This window comes from Hylobates moloch, unplaced genomic scaffold, assembly GCF_009828535.3.
Source record: "Hylobates moloch isolate HMO894 unplaced genomic scaffold, HMol_V3 SCAFFOLD_11, whole genome shotgun sequence".
NCBI lineage: Eukaryota > Metazoa > Chordata > Mammalia > Primates > Hylobatidae > Hylobates > Hylobates moloch.
In genome coordinates this window covers 147,113-164,685 of record NW_026652286.1, presented here as the reverse complement: position 1 = coordinate 164,685, position 17,573 = coordinate 147,113, and the positions used below count along the sequence as shown (strand labels likewise).

The 17,573-nt window shown below is 45.7% G+C and overlaps 1 protein-coding gene across 2 annotated transcripts in view; it reads left to right on the top strand.

Annotated features, from left to right (window-relative positions):
• The window catches only part of PTPRJ (protein tyrosine phosphatase receptor type J), a 187,628-nt gene that overhangs the window by 124,684 nt on the left and 45,371 nt on the right, over positions 1-17,573 (top strand). For both annotated transcript variants that reach the window (XM_032165926.2, XM_058446819.1), the window contains exons 2-6: positions 4,617-4,635; positions 7,594-7,830; positions 12,720-12,983; positions 15,331-15,579; positions 16,652-16,870. In XM_032165926.2, coding sequence (XP_032021817.2) covers positions 4,617-4,635; positions 7,594-7,830; positions 12,720-12,983; positions 15,331-15,579; positions 16,652-16,870 — 988 coding nt within the window. The remainder of the gene's footprint in view (positions 1-4,616; positions 4,636-7,593; positions 7,831-12,719; positions 12,984-15,330; positions 15,580-16,651; positions 16,871-17,573) is intronic.

The following is a 17,573-nucleotide window of genomic DNA, read 5'->3' as shown; positions in this document are numbered from 1 at the left end:
CCGGAGCAGTCACAGGAAGTCACCAGGTGAATTGAAGGGTGGCTTTGGAGGTTCAGTGAGGCAAGAAGAAGGCTGTGAGGCTGGGAATTAAGGAACCTTGTGTTGTTCGAGTCTCAAGACAACTCAGATATGGGGTCTGTATTGCAGACGCCCCTGCGTCATTTTACAACTGATGAAACCAATGGCTCCATGAGACCCTCAAGTGCCAGAGCTCATGAGTGACAGTGGAAGTTGAACTAACCTCTTAACCACCCTAGTCCACACCTGTCAGGCTGACGGGCTCTCAGTGGTGATGTGATGGCAGCTCTGTGCCGCAGATCTGTGTGCTCCTGAGACCATGCCCGCCCATCTCCACCCTGCTCTGCCCACCAGGAGGCTGACCTTTGTGTTCTACACCAGTGGGTGCCCTTGGCCTCCAGCTTCCAGTGGGCCAGCCTGGCGAGAGACCCTACCTGGAGATGAGGGGAGGCAACCTTGGCCTCTCTCCTTGCCCTTCCTCGCTGCCGCCACCCCAGGATTCTTGGCCATCCCTTACTGGTTTTCCTTAACCCCACCCTCACCCATGAAAACAGACTCTTTAAAACTCTCCTCACTCACCCTCGTTGAGTGTGTCGTCTGCTCCACCTAGGATCTGGGCTAATACTCATGTTTCAGAAAGAGGAATTCACAGTTCTATTTATTTTTTTTACTGTGGATTGAAGGGAGAGGCAACCAGGTATATGGATGAAGGAGTAGGGCCTGGCTGTCCCCACTGGTGTTCACAAAAGGCACCCGTTTAAGGCCTCTTGTATTCCAAATGAGGGGTTATAGGTCGAGTCAGGGTGTTGCTCTAACAGAAGCAAAACCAAAAATACACGGCAGTAGATAGAACCCTGTTCTGGTACTTCCTAATTTTGTGTGTGCGTATGTGCACCAGGAGCTTCAAGGAATGAAAATGGAAACGGCCTGAGGGTTTCTCAGCTCTAGGACGAGGCTGTTTCTATGATTTAGGGCTGGAGGTTATGAGGATTTGGTCTACAATATGCACAGTACAGAAGCGGGGAAGTCAAGGTGTGCTGGGCAAGGAAACATCTTTATGTGACCCACAAAGAATGAAGCGGAGGGAAGAACCAGAAGTTATTCTGGTTTGCAGACTGGGAGACAGGTTTAATGACACAGTCATGTCAGAGAGAGGGGAAGAGGAGAATACGTAGGGGGTCTGTTTTGATGTGTCTGTACATGTAGGATTTTCATGTAGAGGAGTTGGGGAAAATTTTAGAAGTTTTAGGTGTAAATGCAGCTGGTAAGATCCTTGTGACTTAGTTTCTTTTCTTCTTCTTTTCTTTCTTTTTCTTTTTTTTTTTTTAAGACAGAGTCTCACTCTGTTGCCCAGGCTGGAGTGCAGTGGCGCGATCTCAGCTCACTGCAACCTCCGTCTCCCCAGTTCAAGCGGTTCTCCTGCCTCAGCCTCCCAGAGTGCTGGGATTACAGGTGCACGCAACCACACCTGGCTAATTTTTGTATTTTTAGTAGAGATGGGGTTTCACCATGTTGGCCAGGCTGGTCTGGAACTCCTGACCCCAGGGGATCCACCTGCCTTGGTCTCCCAAAGTGCTGGGATTACAAGCGTGAGCCACTGCTCCCGTCCTCGGTTTTTGAGTGGGAAGAATCCAGTGTTCAGAGTGGACCACTGATGTCCTAGCTGCAGGTTTGGCTGAACTGGGATGGTGCAGAGAAAGCTGTGTTAACCGTTTGTTTTTCTCTGAGGCTTGGAGGAGGATCCTTGTGACTGGAACCACAGTTGGGACTGGCAGTGATTTTTCCTGCTGGCAAGGAAAAAAAAAAGAAAAAAGAAAGGGTTCGACTTATCAGCACAAACAAAGGAGGATGTGAAACTAGAACCATCTCTAGGGCAGTGGAGCAATGAACAAGGCTGGAAGGCTCACCGGCGAGGGGTTTCCCCTCAGGAAAGGGGACAGAGAAGCTTCCACCTCCTGGGTAGCACTGGGTGTTCCTGGGCACATCTGGGTGACTAACGGGTTTTCTGCTACACCTGGGGTATATGGGGAAGTCTTTGGCCAGAACTGTGGGCCGTGCTGCATTCTTCCCGTGTCTGTCACTGCTGAGTCTTGAGCTTGATCTCTTTTCTTAGTGTTTGCTCCTTTTGTCCAGCTATGGGCGGGGCGGGGGGCGGGGGGCAGCAGAAGCTTTGGGTCATCTGTACTAGTGACTTTGCTGTGAAGATGGAAGGAAGACTGGTTGAGGTCAAGATCTGGGTTCTGGTTCTTGTGCCTCCTCTCTGGCTGTGTGTCCTTCAACAAGCCACTTACTGTCTCCGGGCCTCTGTGTCCTCTGCAACTGGGTTGTTGGTCTATTTAAATACTTGGAGAAAAAAGCTGGACATGGTGGCTCATGCCTGTAATCCCAGCACTTTGGGAAGCCAAGGTGGGAGGATTGCTTGAGCCCAGGAGTTTGTGACCGATCTGGGCAACAAAGTGAGATCCTGTCCCCATACAGAAATAAAAAAATCAGCTGGGCATGGTGGTACACGCCTGTAGTCCCAGCTACTTGGGAGACTTAGGTGAGAGGATCACTTGAGCATGTGGGATCAAGGATGCAGTGAGCTGTGACTGCACCACTGCACTCCAGCCTGTGACACAGTGAGACCTTGTCTCTTAAAAAAAAATTATAAAAATAAATTATTCAAAAAATACTTTGGAAAACAATGCTGGGGAGAGTATGAGCTTCAGATTGCACAGTGGTTTCTATCAGGAGGATCTGAGCCTCGGTGGTGTTACCTGTAAAATTGGGATAAAAATACCTCACAGGGTTGCAGTGGAAGGATGATGATGATGATGACAGCAGCTCAAATAGATCATTTAACTTAATTCTTGTTAAAGCGAGGCAGATACAAAGATCGTGCTGTTGGCAGATACAGACAGGGAGGGACAGAGAGGTTAATTAAGCCCACAGTCACATGGCCAGAAGCAGTGGCACTGAACCACTTCCTTCAGGCGGTCTGAGCCCAGGTCCCAGCTCTTAGCCATCACTCCACGGTTCTGTGCTGAGACAAGGAAAGAAAGTCCAGCACAGTGTCTGTTACATAGTAGGTGCTTAGTAAGTTAGAGTTCCTTTTTATCCTCAGAATGCATTTGCAAGTACAGCCTCCCACAGTGCTTTTACTTTCATCTTTCCCCTTACTGGGCAAAAAAATGTTTGCTGCCCTGTGCGACTCGCCTGGCTATTGACTTCTCTTTTTTCTCCCTCTCTCCTGTGATCCATCCTAGACTGTGGATTGAGGCTCAGCCTAGATTGAAGGGCAGGGGCTGGAGGAGGAAGATGAGCTGAAAAAGGGTAGGCCTGAGATGCGAAGGACTTGACGGTAGGGTGGAAGGTGGGAATGGGGAGTTTGAGAGTTGGAGGACCTGGGGGCAAGACTTTCCCCCTCTGGGCTCGTTCTTTCCTTCCCGTGCTGTTTATTGAGTGCCTACTGTGTCCACCATTCTAGGCACGGGGCACAGGCAAGATCTCTGTTCTCATGGAGCACACAGTGCGGTTGGAGGAGTCAGTGATGGACAGAGAGTGAGGGGTGTTGGTTTCCATGGCTGCTTGGAGAAGGACTTGCCGAGGAGGTGGTGTTCTGGGCAGGCCACGAAGAGGTCTGGGCAGAGTGTTTGTGGGAGGGAATAAATATGTAGAGGCTCTAGGGGAGAATCAGTTTCGAGAATGTGAGGGGGCAGTGAGACCAGAGGGGCTGGTGGGCTGTGGCTGAGTTTGAATTTTATTCTAAGTGTCATGGAAAGTAGGAGGACGGTTTTTTCCACCAGGGTCCTTTTTGATTATCTTATTCTTCGTGACGATCCTACTTAAAAATCTTATTCACCAAAAAGGTGTGTTTATGAAACAATAGAGTGTACATCCTTGAATCACTTTAGATTTTTAAAGTATAGGGAAATAATTATGGATCACAATGAGTATCCTTGAGGGCTGCTCCCCTCGCCAGCTGACACTGTCAGCTAAACCTTTAAGGCCTCTTGTGTGTCAAGCATTAATTCTTCCCAAAGCTGCTTGACATGTGATTAAAAAATTTTGCTGCCACCTACTGATAGAAAGAAGAAGGTGAATATTTGTACAATGAAAATCCCAAACCCAGTGGATTTCTTCTGCTGCACATCTGGTTTCCACTGTGCTGTCAGGACTGGGAAATGGGTCTGGGGAAGGGGTGTGCTGGGCTCGGTATTCCCCCCACCCAACCCCCCTTTTTTGGCCCTGACAATCTGGTCTCACCTTCTGTGTCCTTCTGCTTCAGCTCATCGCACAGTGGGTGGAGGGAGGTGCTGACCTGGGGATTTGCTCTGGGGAGAGGGCTGGAGGTGGGGGGATGTGTCTGGGGAGAAACACTGGGCACTGGGAGTCAGCAGCCGCCAGCCCCCACGTAACCCAGCTAATCCTTTGTAATTGACCCCGAGGTTGCAATGATTCCCTGTGTTTAATGTCCCAAGACGGCCTAACCCTGACCGGCAGACCTTTGCTTAATGTGCTTCTTACCACCTCACCCCCATTATTAAATCCTCAACTGCTCTATTTCTGATCTGCATTTTCCATCTGCTGACTTCCGTTTTCTTTTTCTGTTTCAGATCCTGTGCGCAGGTGGCAGTGAGTACCCTTTTCCTATCTATTCTTGTGTTGTTCGCTACTGCCCCCTAATGGACACACAGCAACATTAACAGCAATGGGAAAATGCTAATTTATTAAAACCTGCTCGGTTTCCAATTTTTCTTTTCTTTTTCTTGTTTTCTTTTTTTGTTTTGAGTCGGAGCCTCGCTCTGTCACCCAGGCTGGAGTGCAGTGGTGCCATCTCGGCTCACTGCAACCTCCGCCTCCCGGGTTCAAGCGATTCTCCTGCCTCAGCCTCCCGAGTAGCTGGGAGTACAGGCACATGCCACCATGTCCGGCTAATTTTTTGTATTTTTAGTAGAGACGGGGCTTCCCCATGTTGGTCTTGAACTCCTGACCTCAGGTGATCCGCCCGCCTTGGCCTCCCAAAGTTTTGGGATTACAGGCCACCGCGCCCGGCCCCAATTTTTCTTTAGAAGTAGGAGTGAGGGTGGAAACAACAAATGAAAGAAAAAATTTTGATTAATTGTGCAATCATGATGAAAATTTATATTTGCTGTAATTTTTTTCTAGCCTCATCTGTGGGCGACTTAACTTAGTTGAAATTGTAATACATTATTTGTATATTGTTTATGTGCTGTTATCCTTTAGGTATTTTCTTTTTTTTTTTTTTTTTTTTTTGAGACGGAGTCTCGCTCTGTCACCCAGGCTGGAGTGCAGTGGTGCAATCTCGGCTCACTGCAAGCTCCGCCTCCCGGGTTCACGCCATTCTCCTGCCTCAGCCTCTCCGAGTAGCTGGGACTACAGGCACCTGCCACCACGCCCTGCTAATTTTTTGTATTTTTAGTAGAGATGGGGTTTCACCGTGGTCTCGATCTCCTGACCTCGTGATCCGCCCGCCTCGGCCTCCCAAAGTGCTGGGATTACAAGCGTGAGCCACCGTGCCCGGCCAGGTATTTTCTTGTGTTGCTACATTGCCCTTTTGTTGCTGCATTGCTACATTTAAAGAACGGTGCAGAAGGTCGGCATAACCTTTGGAAAATGAGACCTGGACTCCCGCATGTTTTGCTTTCATGCACAGGGCTGAGTCCCAACTGCTGACAGTGCTGGTTCATTCCATGGTCTGTAATAAAATGAGAAAAATAAAGATATGACTAGAAGTTTTTTAAGGAAGCTTAAATATATTCAGCTGAAAGCACCATCCATCCCGGGATTGTGTCCTTACTAATTTTTTGGTCATAAAACATTTCTATAAGAATTGAAGGCTGGGCGTGGTGGCTCACGCCTGTAATCCCAGCGCTTTGGGAGGCTGAGGCAGGCGGATCACCTGAATTCAGGAGTTCAAGACCAGCCTGGCCAACATGGTGAAACGCCATCTGTACTAAAAATACCAAAAAATTAGCCCGGCGTGGGGCACGCACCTGTAATCCCAGCTACTTGGGAGGCTGAGGCAGGAGAATCGCTTGAACCTGGGAGGTGGAGGCTGCAGTGAGCCGAGATCACGCCATTGCACTCCAGCCTGGGCAACAAGAGTGAAACTCCATCTCAAAATAAATAAATAAATAAATAAAAAATAATAGTAGTTGGTAGTTTAAAAAAAATGTACCTTTTAGGGAAAAAAAAAAAAAAAAAAAAAAACCAGTGGTTTTTGTTTCTTCCCAAAATTTGGGAACTTTTTTTTCCTGATTGGTAAAATCTCAGTTTGTGAGATAAAATAATTAGATTGTACTCATGGAAGCATACACAGGGGCAGACCTTGCTGAAATCTTCTAATAAGGCAAACCTCAATTAATAATGGTAATTAGAGCCTGTGCAAACAATGGGAAGAGTTCTGCAGTTGGTTTTTCTTCCTGTTAATTAGTTTAATAAATAAACTAGTGGGTACCTTGTGCAGGCTTGAATCACTGCTGCAGAAGAACACTCCTATGCAGACATCTACCGTAGAGAGCAGAGTGTTGGCCAGGGCTCAGTTGCGGGAAACAGAAATCATGAGCTATTTTAACGGAAAGTGTTTACCCTGGGAAGGGAGAGTTTACAGAGTCATTGGAAGGGCTGCTATAATAAGATCAAGGTCTTGGGGGTTAGGACTTCAACATATGAATTTGGGGGTGGGGGAGCACAAGTCAGCTCATAACAGCTGGGGAGGAGGCTTTAGGCCTGGCCCTGAGAAATGACTCCCAGACTAAGGCTGCAGAACTGACCCCCTAGAGTCACCACCTTGGTCACAGACAGCAGAGGGGAGGAATCAGGAAGTCCCTGCTGTAGTTGCTGGATCCAGCGGTGTATGTTCTGAGCTGTGATCCTGGGATCAGGAAGCTGCAGCCACTGCCAGTGTTGGTTCTAGAGCCAGGCAGCATGAGATCCAGTCATCGCATCCACACTACAGCTATAAGGAGGAGGAAGGGCAGAAGGTTGTGCTCCACCCTTTAAGGACACTTGCTAGAAGTCAGACAGAACGTCTGGTCACACTCTGTTTGACAGAACTTGGTCACATGCAACATCTAGCTGCACGGGAGGCTGGGAAATGTGGTCTTTGTTCCCAACAGCCATGCACACACAGGGCCAAAAATCTCCAGGAGTATGATGAAGGGAAAATAGGGGAATGGAGTTTGGGGGTCCAGAGTGGTCTCTGCTGCACCTCCCTGAACAGAGACTCTAGGAGACTAGTAATGAATTCAAGATAAAGCGGCCAGTGTGGCCAAGGTTCTCCCCCAGAGCCTGAGCTCTTGGCCATAGGAGCTCACGCCTCCTCTCATTTCCTGTGTGCAGTGTGAGCATGCAGCTTCTGCACTCTCATGGCCAGGTACTCTCCATGTGGCCAGAAACGGCAGTTTCTGAGGGGTTCATGTTGCAGGTGGATGATACAAAGAAGAGAAAGAGAGGGATCAGTTTTCCTAAGTGTGCATTTCATTTCACTGTAAATATTTTGTGAGGTGGGGCATCCCTGTCTCCTGGAGAAATATATTTTTACTCTAATTTTTTACTTTCTTTGCATAGCCCCTAGTCCAATTCCTGACCCTTCAGTAGCAACTGTTGCCACAGGGGAAAATGGGGTAACTCAGATCAGCAGTACAGCAGAATCCTTTCACAAACAGAATGGAACTGGAACACCTCAGGTGGAAACAAACACCAATGAGGATGGCGAAAACTCTGGAGCCAGCGATAGTTTAAGAACACCTGAACAAGGATCTAATGGGACTGATGGGGCATCTCAAAAAACTCCCAGTAGCACTGGTAAGCATAGGCTTTTCTGCCAGTCATGTTTCTTAAAGGAAATCGGTATAATTTATAAATGTCATGTTTTCCAAATATTGTTCTTCTTTTAATTACCTAAGAAAATCTTTTAAAAATTTTTTATTATGACAGTCATGCATATTCATTATATAAAACATAGACAAGAAGAAAAGAATAACAAGTAAATCATTAACTGGAGGTAACCACTGATCACTTGATATACGAGTTTTATAATTTTAAGATATATGCATGCCTGTGTGCATATGTATATACATATATATGTTTTATTTTGTTTTACAAATATCAAGGTCATCCTTTACATGTAGCTTCTCACCAGTATATTACAAATATTCTTCCCTGTTAGTATATACATTTCTACAGGACAGTTTTAATACCTCCCTGGCATTCTATTGTCTAAATCACGGTTGGCAGATAATAATGGTCCTTGGGCCAAATATAGATCACTTTCTGTTTTTGTAAGTAAAGTTTTATTGAGTCTGCCTATGGCTGCTTCGTGCTAGAATTGAGTAGTGGCAATGGAGAATTTGTGGCTTGTAAAGCCTGAAGTATTTATTCTGTGGCCCTTACGGAAAAACATTGCTGATACCTGGGTTAGATCATTGATTTTAAAACTGTGGTTCAGAGATCTCTAGGGGTCTCCTGGATTCTTTCAAGGTATTTCTGGGTATTATTATCATAATACTACTAACATGTTATTTGGCTTCTTTACTCTCATTTTATCATGAGTGTACAGTGGAGTCTTGCAGATTCTATATGATTTGGGATGACACTATCACTCTTACAGCTAATGGAATGTATGTTTTCATATTGTTTAAAAAACTTTATCTTTTTTATTTCTAATACAGTATGGTAAATGTTAATCAACATAACCCATATAAACAAAAATTCTCCAGGAGCCTTAATAATTTTTAAGAAGTTAAAAGGGCCCTGAGACCACAGTGTTTAAGAATTACTTCTCTAAAAGCATTGTAAATTATTTAACTACCCCCTTGTTGTTGGGAAGGTAGATTATTTATTTATAATTTTTCATAAAAAACATTGTAATACAATAGTTTTGTTAGTTCTAGAAGTATTGATAAAATCATTTCACATACACAGTTAAAATAAGTCATTGAATTATTTCTAGGGTAATATGAGAAACTTTTAGAAATTCCTAAGGGGCTGGGCACAGTGGCTCATGCCTGTAATCCCAGCACTTTGGGAGGCCTAGGCAGGTGGATCACTTGAGGTCAGGAGTTCGAGACCAGCCTGGCCAACATGGTGAAACCCCGTCTCTACTAAAAATACAAAGATTAGCCGGGCCTGGTGGCACGCACCTGTAATCCCTGCTACTAGGGAGGCTGAGGCAGGAGAATTGCTTGAACCCAGAGGGCAGAGATTGCAGTGAGCTGAGATCATACCACTGCACTCCAGCCTGGGCAACAGAGCAAGATTCTGTCTCAAAAAAAAAAAAAAAAAAAAAAAAAAAAAAGGCAAGCTCATACCTCCAGCCTGGGTTTTGAGAGCCTGCCTGAAAAAAACAAAAAACCTTCAAGTAAAGAACCTAACGTGGCACGTTAAGGAACTAGAAAAACAAGAATAAACTAATCTTCAAATTAGTAAAAGGAACAAAATAATAAAGGTCAAAGCTGAAATAAATGAAATAGGCACTAGAAAAACAATAGAAAAGATCAATAAACTAAGTTTTTTTTTTTAAAACAAAGAACATTGACTAAGCTTTAGCCAGACTAAGAAAAAAGAGACACTACTCAAAAAAGAAAATCAGAAATGAGAGACATTATAAACTGATACCACAGAAATACAAAGGAACAATTATGAGCAATTATATGCCAACAAATTGGATAACCTAGAAGAAATGGATAAATTCCTTGCCATATACCATTTACTTCGATTGAATTATGAAGAAATAGAAAATCTGAATAATCCAGTAATGAGTTAGGAGATTGAATCAGTAATAGGCCATCTCCCATTTCTATTTATTATTGTTGTTATTCTAAGAGACAGTGTCTCCCTGTGTCACCCAGGCTGGAGTACAGTGGTGTGATCATAGATCACTGTCAGTTGAACTCCTGGGCTGCAATGATCCTTCTGCCTTAGCCTCTCAGGTAGCTGTGGCTATAGGTGTGCACCACTACATCCAGCTAACTTTTAAAATTTTTTTGTAGAGATGGGGTCTCACTGTGTTGCCCAGGCTGCTCTCGAACTCCCAGCCTCAAGTGACCCCCCACCTTGGCCTCCCAAAGTGCTGGGATTTCAGGCGTGAGCCACCCAGTCCTCTGCCAAACATTTAAAGAAGATCTAATGACAGTTCTTCTCAAATGCTTCCAAAAATTGAGGAGGAGGGAATACTTCCAAACTCATTTAACAAGACCAGCATTACCTTGATACCAAAACCAGACAAGGATACAACCCAAAACACTATAGGCCAAGATGCAAAAATATTTAACCAAATACTAGCAAACCTAATTTAACAGCATATTAAAGAGATCATTCACCATGATCAAGTGGGATTCTTCCTAGAAATGCAAAAAGGGTTCAACCTGTGCAAAACAACAAATGTGCTGCACCATATTAACAGAATGAAGGACAGAAACCATACGATCATTTCAGTAGATGCAGAAAAAGCATTTGACCAAAAAATATTGTTAACTGTGCTTTCTTTTCTGAATTTAAGAACTTGCTTTTCCAAAACCTTCCCAGAATCCCTGTATGAATCAACAAAATTTAGTTCTTAACACATTTCTCCTTCTTTAAAATGGTGCCATTAGCTGGGCATGGTGGTGTGCGCCTGTAGTCCCAGCTACTTGGGAGGCTGAGGCAGGAGAATCGCCTGAACCCGAGAGGCAGAGGTTGCAGTGAGCCGAGATCACACCACTACACTCCAGCCTGGGTGGCGAGCAAGACTTCGTCTCAAAAAAAAAAAAAAAAAAAAATAATGGTGCCATACCTTTCTCATGAAGTTGTTGTTGTGAGGCATAAATGGGAACATACTTGTACAGCATCTGGGACATGGGTGGTCTCTCAAAAGGGGTGCTGCTGTTCTTGCTACCTGCACCACTGTAACTGATGTTTCATCATCCTCGTCGCCATCATTGTTATGATTGTAAATGGAAGCACAGTGATCTTCCAAATATGCCACTCGGACTCTGTGAACTTGCCACTTTGTAAAGAGGAAATTCCAGCTTGGAGGGGCCTTCTGGCATAGCGTTTATTGAATTGCGGGGCACAGGATACTTCCCTGCTTGTTCCATTTTCCTTTCTCGTGTTTCTTCTCCTGCCTTATTTATTTATTTTTTCTTCTGAGACAGAGTCTTGCTCTGTTGCCCAGGCTGGAGTGCAGTGGTGTGATCTTGGCTCACTGCAACCTCCGCCTCCTGGGTTCAAGCGATTCTCCTGCCTCAGCCTCCCGAGTAGCTGGGATCACAGGTGGCTGCCACCATGCCCAATTAAGTTTGGTATTTTTGGTAGAGATGGGGTTTCACCATGTTGGCCAGGCTGGTGTCGAACTCCTGACCTCAAGTGATCTGATCCGCCTGCTTCAGCCTCCCAAAGTGCTGGGATTACAGGCATGAACCAGTGTGCCTGGCTTCCTGCAGTTTTTTTATTGATTGGATGAATGTTTGTATATCCCATGAGCCAGGTGAGGCACACTGTCCATGCGCGTAGCAAGATGGTAACACTTACGCCATCTTTACTCTTGGGATTAGTCCCAAGCTCCTTGAGAATGACCTGCCGTATCACCTGGGTTGTACTCTTCGGTTTCTGGTTGTCACTCCTCAGTCTTCCGCTTAATTAGGATGCATCCATTTGGTAGTTTTACAGTTAGTAACCCTGATGGCTTCCACTGGTTTACGATCTTGTACGTCTAAGATGATGAAACTAAGGTTCAGAGAGGTGAGATGACTTTGAGTAAAACTGCATGCTGAGCGACTCGCAGAATTGGACCCTGAAACCAGATTTCTAACGTCCAAATCTTGTCCCTTGTTTATCATATCATGGTGGCTAAATAATAATTCTTCGTGTTTAGTGTCAACAGAGGAACTTGAGACCGAGAGGTTTGAAGGGACTAATTCTAGGTCACACAGCTAATGGATGGAGCAGGTCCTTAATCCCAGATCTGGGTTCCAAGACCAGTCATTTTCTCTTTACGCTGCTCTGCCCCTGCTATCTTTATGTCAGAAAACCACTGAGCTTCCTTCTAGATGTCAGGGTTTGGCAAACAAGTTATCATGTGCTTCTGCATCATGCAGCGTTTTCTGAGAATGGGGAGATGGACTCATTTTGCATCTTTGATCTCTCTTTTTTATTTTGAGATGGAGTCTTGGTCTTGTCGCCCAGGCTGGAGTGCAGTGGTGCGATCTTGGCTCACTGCAACCTCCACCTCCCAGGTTCAAGCGATTCTCCTGCCTCAGCCTCCTGAGTAGCTAGGATTACAGGCGCCTGCCACCACACTCAGCTAATTTTTGTGTGTGTGTTTTTTTTTTAGTAGAGATGGGGTTTCACCATGTTGGCCAGGCTGGTCTCGAACTCCTGACCTCAGGTGATCTGCCCGCCTCGGCCTCCTAAAGTTTGGTCTCTTTTTGTATCAGCTTCTATACAGACTTAACCCCAATTTTAAGTCATAGCCAGCATGGCCAACTTCTGTCAGTTTTGCTTCTTTTCCAAAGGCTTCTGATTTACTGACATACACACATACATGTATGCATATGGATTTAAATAAATTCTGGTGCAGGGAAGTCTAGGAGGCAAAGAGACATAAAACTCTGTGATTGGAAAGTCACTTCTGGAAACTAGACATATAGAGCAGACCTCGCTCTTACATTTCTTTTTGAAGTGCAATAATTTTTTTTTTTTTGAAAACAATACAGGGCCCAGTCCTGTGTTTGACATTAAAGCTGTTTCCATCAGTCCAACCAGTGTGATCTTAACCTGGAAACGTAACGACACAGCTGCTTCCGAGTACAAGTGTGAAGTAAAGAATGAGATGGAAAATGAGAAGACAATTACTGTTGTGCATCAACTGTGGTGTAACATCACAGGCTTACGTCCAGCAACTTCATATGTGTTCTCCATCACTCCAGGAATAGGCAATGAGACTTGGGGAGACCCCAGAGTCATAAAAGTCATCACAGGTAAGATGACTGGCACCCAGGGATGATGACAAACCGTTTCTTCTTATGCTGTATTCTAGGGCCTTGTCCATTCAAGTTGCCTGTTGGAAAGAGAATGGTTTTCATAAACTGGAAGAGGAGAAAAGATGCTGTGTTGTTTCAAGCCTGGGGTTCTGGTGGCCACATCATTCAGTATTAAGGCCCTGTGTGTTTTGGGAAGTTCTAACTACTTCTGTGTGGTTTGTAAAATCTTTTGTTATTGTTGGTTAACACCTACTTTTCTGTTAAGACTCAGGAGTACAGACTTCCTTAAAAACGTGTGTTTTCATGGTAATTACCAGCCTTTTAAGCTCCTAGGAACTTGATGCTGTGTTTATATTCCCAGGAGTTTCTGTTGGGCGGGGAAGTTTGATGTATTTTATAGAGGAGTGTGTGTTTCAAATGAAATAAGAGTTTGATGATATTTAAATTTTAATTCAGATTTGACAGTTTAGATTTTGATTTATCTTAGATGTCAATACCGAAGCCATCTATTATAGCTGCAAACTTAGCTCTTTTTTTAAGCTGAAAAGAACCAAACATTTTAAAAAACAGGTGGAGAAACTGTTTTTTAAGGTGAGGAGAACCAAAGATTGAAAAAAGAGGCCTCTGTTAGTTTTCCGATCTAGGGGGCTGGGGAGTGTGACCTCGGGGCTGGAGTCGGCCGTGGGACACCTGAGCTCTTGCAGCCCATGGCTGGAGGCGAACGAGGTCCAGCGTGCAGCAGCAATTATGGAACCAGTGGCTTCCAACGTTTTTAGTCAGGAAACTATTTCTTTAAACAAAACCTTGCCCAGGAGCCCAGTAAGTAAAAATAAAAAGAACTGGAGAGAAAAGACCCAAAGAAACGGGAGTCACGGGCACCCTGACAAAACTCCGGGAACCCTCGGAGCACTGCTTTAGGGGAAAACCTGCCATAAAGGTTTGCTCTGTTACGTTGTGAAAGAGAGGGGAGGAGAGCACAGGGAGATGACAGAAGAGGCGAGAATGAGAGAAAAGAGCATAGAACTTGGAAATGGTGATGAGGACAAGGTGACCCCGAGGGGGTGGCCGTGGGAAAGGGGACGCGGAGGTGCAGGAAGCACCGGTAGAGGGGCCGAGTGTCCTTATCTACCAGGGCTGCATTGGAGCAGGTCCGTCAGCTGCTGCGTATCCAGCACAGCCCATGCGCCTCTCTGTCCTTAATGTTATTTTGTCCTCACAGTAACCCTGGGGGCTGCAGCAGCAGATGCTGTAATGTGGAGAAGTTAAGTTTCTTCCTGTGTCCCAGATTTACTGAGTATCAAGTGGTGGGGCTGGAACCCAGAGTCTAACTCTGGACCACTGTGGTGCAGTGATGTTCCTGACGGCTATCCACAGGCACCGAGCTGGGAATTTATTGGTTCTGCGTTACTTAATAAAACAAAAAGACACATGACTGACCTGATTTAGAAATCGTTGCACGGGAGACATGTGCTGTGAGGACTCCTCTTACCGTTTCGGAGCTGGACGGTGCCTTAGAATCACCTAGGCCAATGTCTTTACCTCAGGCCCCTGCAGCCCTCAGGAGGGGTTTTGCTCTGTCTGCAGCACGCCTGTGCATTTCTGTACGTGAAGCTGCAGCCCTGGGTTCTCCCGTCCCCACTGCTACCAGGAGTGTGTGTTCTCGAGCAAGCCGCCCTGCCTCTCTGGGTCTTCGTGTTCTTATTGGAAAAGTGAGGGGAGTGCATGTCATTCTGGGTGAAGTGGTTTGACTTATGTCACCATCAACCAAATAAGGCAATGGGAGGAAGGGCCAGGATATAGTGGAGACGGAATGTCTTCTGAAAAATCCCCTTGGGCTGGGATAGTGAATGTGCTGCTTTCTTGAAATGTCTTGGTAATTTAAGATGATATTGTTTGCATTATCTTGAATTGAGACCTTTAGATTAGAAAAGTCACTTTATTTGAGGCTTTATTCCTGATATCTAAGACACATATAATTAAATGCTACCATTTAAAAGGGACAGTTTAGAAGAGTGTCCGGTCACTATTGGGGTTAATCTTGGAGAACAGTGTGGGTCCTAAACAATTTCAGTTTTAAGGTTTTTTCTTCTCTTCCGCCTTGTTATTTTCTCCCCCAGCCTTGATGTGAAATGATGGAAACGCACTGGGCTCTGATAGAAAGGAAGTATTTTTAGTGAGTCACGTCGGGACATCAGTGACCTCAGTCATTCTTTCTTTTTTTCTTTTAAAACCTGCTCCCAGCACTTTTTAAAACCTGCTTCTTTTAAAAATAACCCCAGTCATTCTTAATGAAGGTGACTGCGTGTGTCTTGTTCCATTAATGCATGTTGTATTTTTAACATAGAGCCGATTCCAGTTTCTGATCTCCGCGTTGCCCTCACCGGTGTGAGGAAGGCTACTCTCTCCTGGGGCAATGGCAACGGCACTGCCTCCTGCCGGCTGCTTCTTGAAAGCCATGAGGAGTTGACTCAAGACTCAAGACTTCAGGTCAATATCTCAGGCCTGAAGCCAGGGGTTCAATACAGCATCAACCCGTACCTTCTACAATCAAATAAGACAAAGGGAGACCCCCTGGGCACCGAAGGTGGCTTGGGTGAGTTACAAAGGGCACCTTCCGTCTCCGTTACTGGTTCTCACTTTCAGTAACTAAATGTTTTAAAAAATAAATTGCTCTTCCATGTGTATGGAGATTTAGAATTTATAGAGGGCTTTTCCTCCACATTTTAGTTTGATCCCCCACCTGCATGAGGAAGGAAGGAAAGGTGTTCTGATTTTACAGGGGAACACGTTGGGGCTGAGAACAGCAATAGGAATTGAAACTTTAGTCTGGCAGCCAGAAAGTAGAGGCCCCTTTAGCTTTCTGTCTAACAGCTGTGTCAACCCAAGTTGGGCCTTCAGCGGAGCTGATCACGTCCGCTGGTTGACATTGGCGTTGTCACTTGCAGGTTTATAGCATTTGCAGAGGATCCCCAGGATAACTCCATGAGGAGGACAGGCACTTAATCTGCATTTTACACTTAAGAAAGCAGAGCTACAGAGTGGGTGTCAGGATCCTTGCTTGCGAGTGACAGAAACCAGACTTTGGATAGCTCAGACAGAAGGAACAATTTATTGGCTCGTGGATTTTCCTGCTAGCGGGAGGCCTTAGAGAAAGAGAAGAGGCAATTCTCATCCCTCCCTCTTGCTTCTTTCTGTTCATCAGCTTCATTCTCAGAGCAGCTCCCTCTGCACACTTAAGGAGCCCAGCTGCTCCCATTTCACACCCTGCAGCTGCCCCATCAGCCAGCTGCCCGGTCCAGGGAGACGTGTCTTGAGTGGGGTCTGATTAGCAAAGTCTGCTTCACAGAGCTGTCCCTGGAAATCCGTGCTGGGACAGGAGAAGATAACATCCCAAAGAAGGGAGAATGACCTGAAATAAGCAGAGTTTGAAAGAGAAGCACCAGATATCTGTGGTGCTACTGGAATAACAGCACAAATGGAGATGGAGCTATCAGGCCTTTTTATGGGGCTGCCTCTCTCTCTGGAGGAGGAAGGGAGCAGATATTGATGGAGCACCAACTGTGGCCACTGTCTGATGGCCATCTGATGGGGTGGGGGCTCCGAAGGAAAATGGGGGATGTGTCCTCTTGTGGTTGATGTCTTTTTGTCTCCTGTGCTTGAAACAGATGCCAGCAACACAGAGAGAAGCCGGGCAGGGAGCCCCACCGCCGCTGTGCATGATGAGTCCCTCCTGGGACCTGCGGACCCATCCTCCAGCCAGCAGTCCCAAGACACGGAAGTCCTGCTTGTCGGGCTAGAGCCTGGCACCCGATACAATGCCACCGTTTATTCCCAAGCAGCGAATGGCACGGAAGGACAGCCCCAGGCCATAGAGTTCAGGACAAGTAGGTTGAACTTTGTAAGATGGTGGCAGCCAGTTTCCTAGCACAGTGTTCTGTCTCCTGTGATTCCGATTCTGAGTGGTTTCTTGCCTAACAGCTAGTTTTGATGTCAGAGGGAGCTTTCTGGAGGAGATTTTGGACAGAGCAGATCTGCTCAGTTTCTTCTTAACTCCATGGGCAGTGCACATCTCTCATTAAGTGAAATCAAATACATGGAGCAGCCCCATGTGCGGGCACCGGGCACTGCCTCGCGCCATCTTTCACAGCTCTGCGTGGTGGCTGATGAGACAAACTGGCATCGTACTTTCCTCTTAAAAACAGATAATCATTGCTTATTTTTCCCTTGCTTTGAGTTAAGAAAGTTATGAAAGTGAGTTTCGTTTTTTCACCCGCCTTGTAATTCATACCAGTCTTTGTGTTGAAAATGCTTGTTGACGTGCACATTGCTGCTTCCTCGCTATAATTTATCAGCACTTTCCCTCTGTAAGTTCACCAATATTTGGAGGCTTTGGTGAAAAGAGTGGGGGGGGACACGTTTGGGAATACTTAGAGGTAGTTACTGGCCAGGCTGTGTTACTCGTACAGGGCTAGAAGTTTCGGCAAGACATTGGTGAGAAGCCATGTCTGTAAGGAATGACCGTTCTTCCTGGTATCCACGTTGAAGGAGGGTCCATTTGTGTCCTTCCTTCCCTTTGTACTTGTCTTG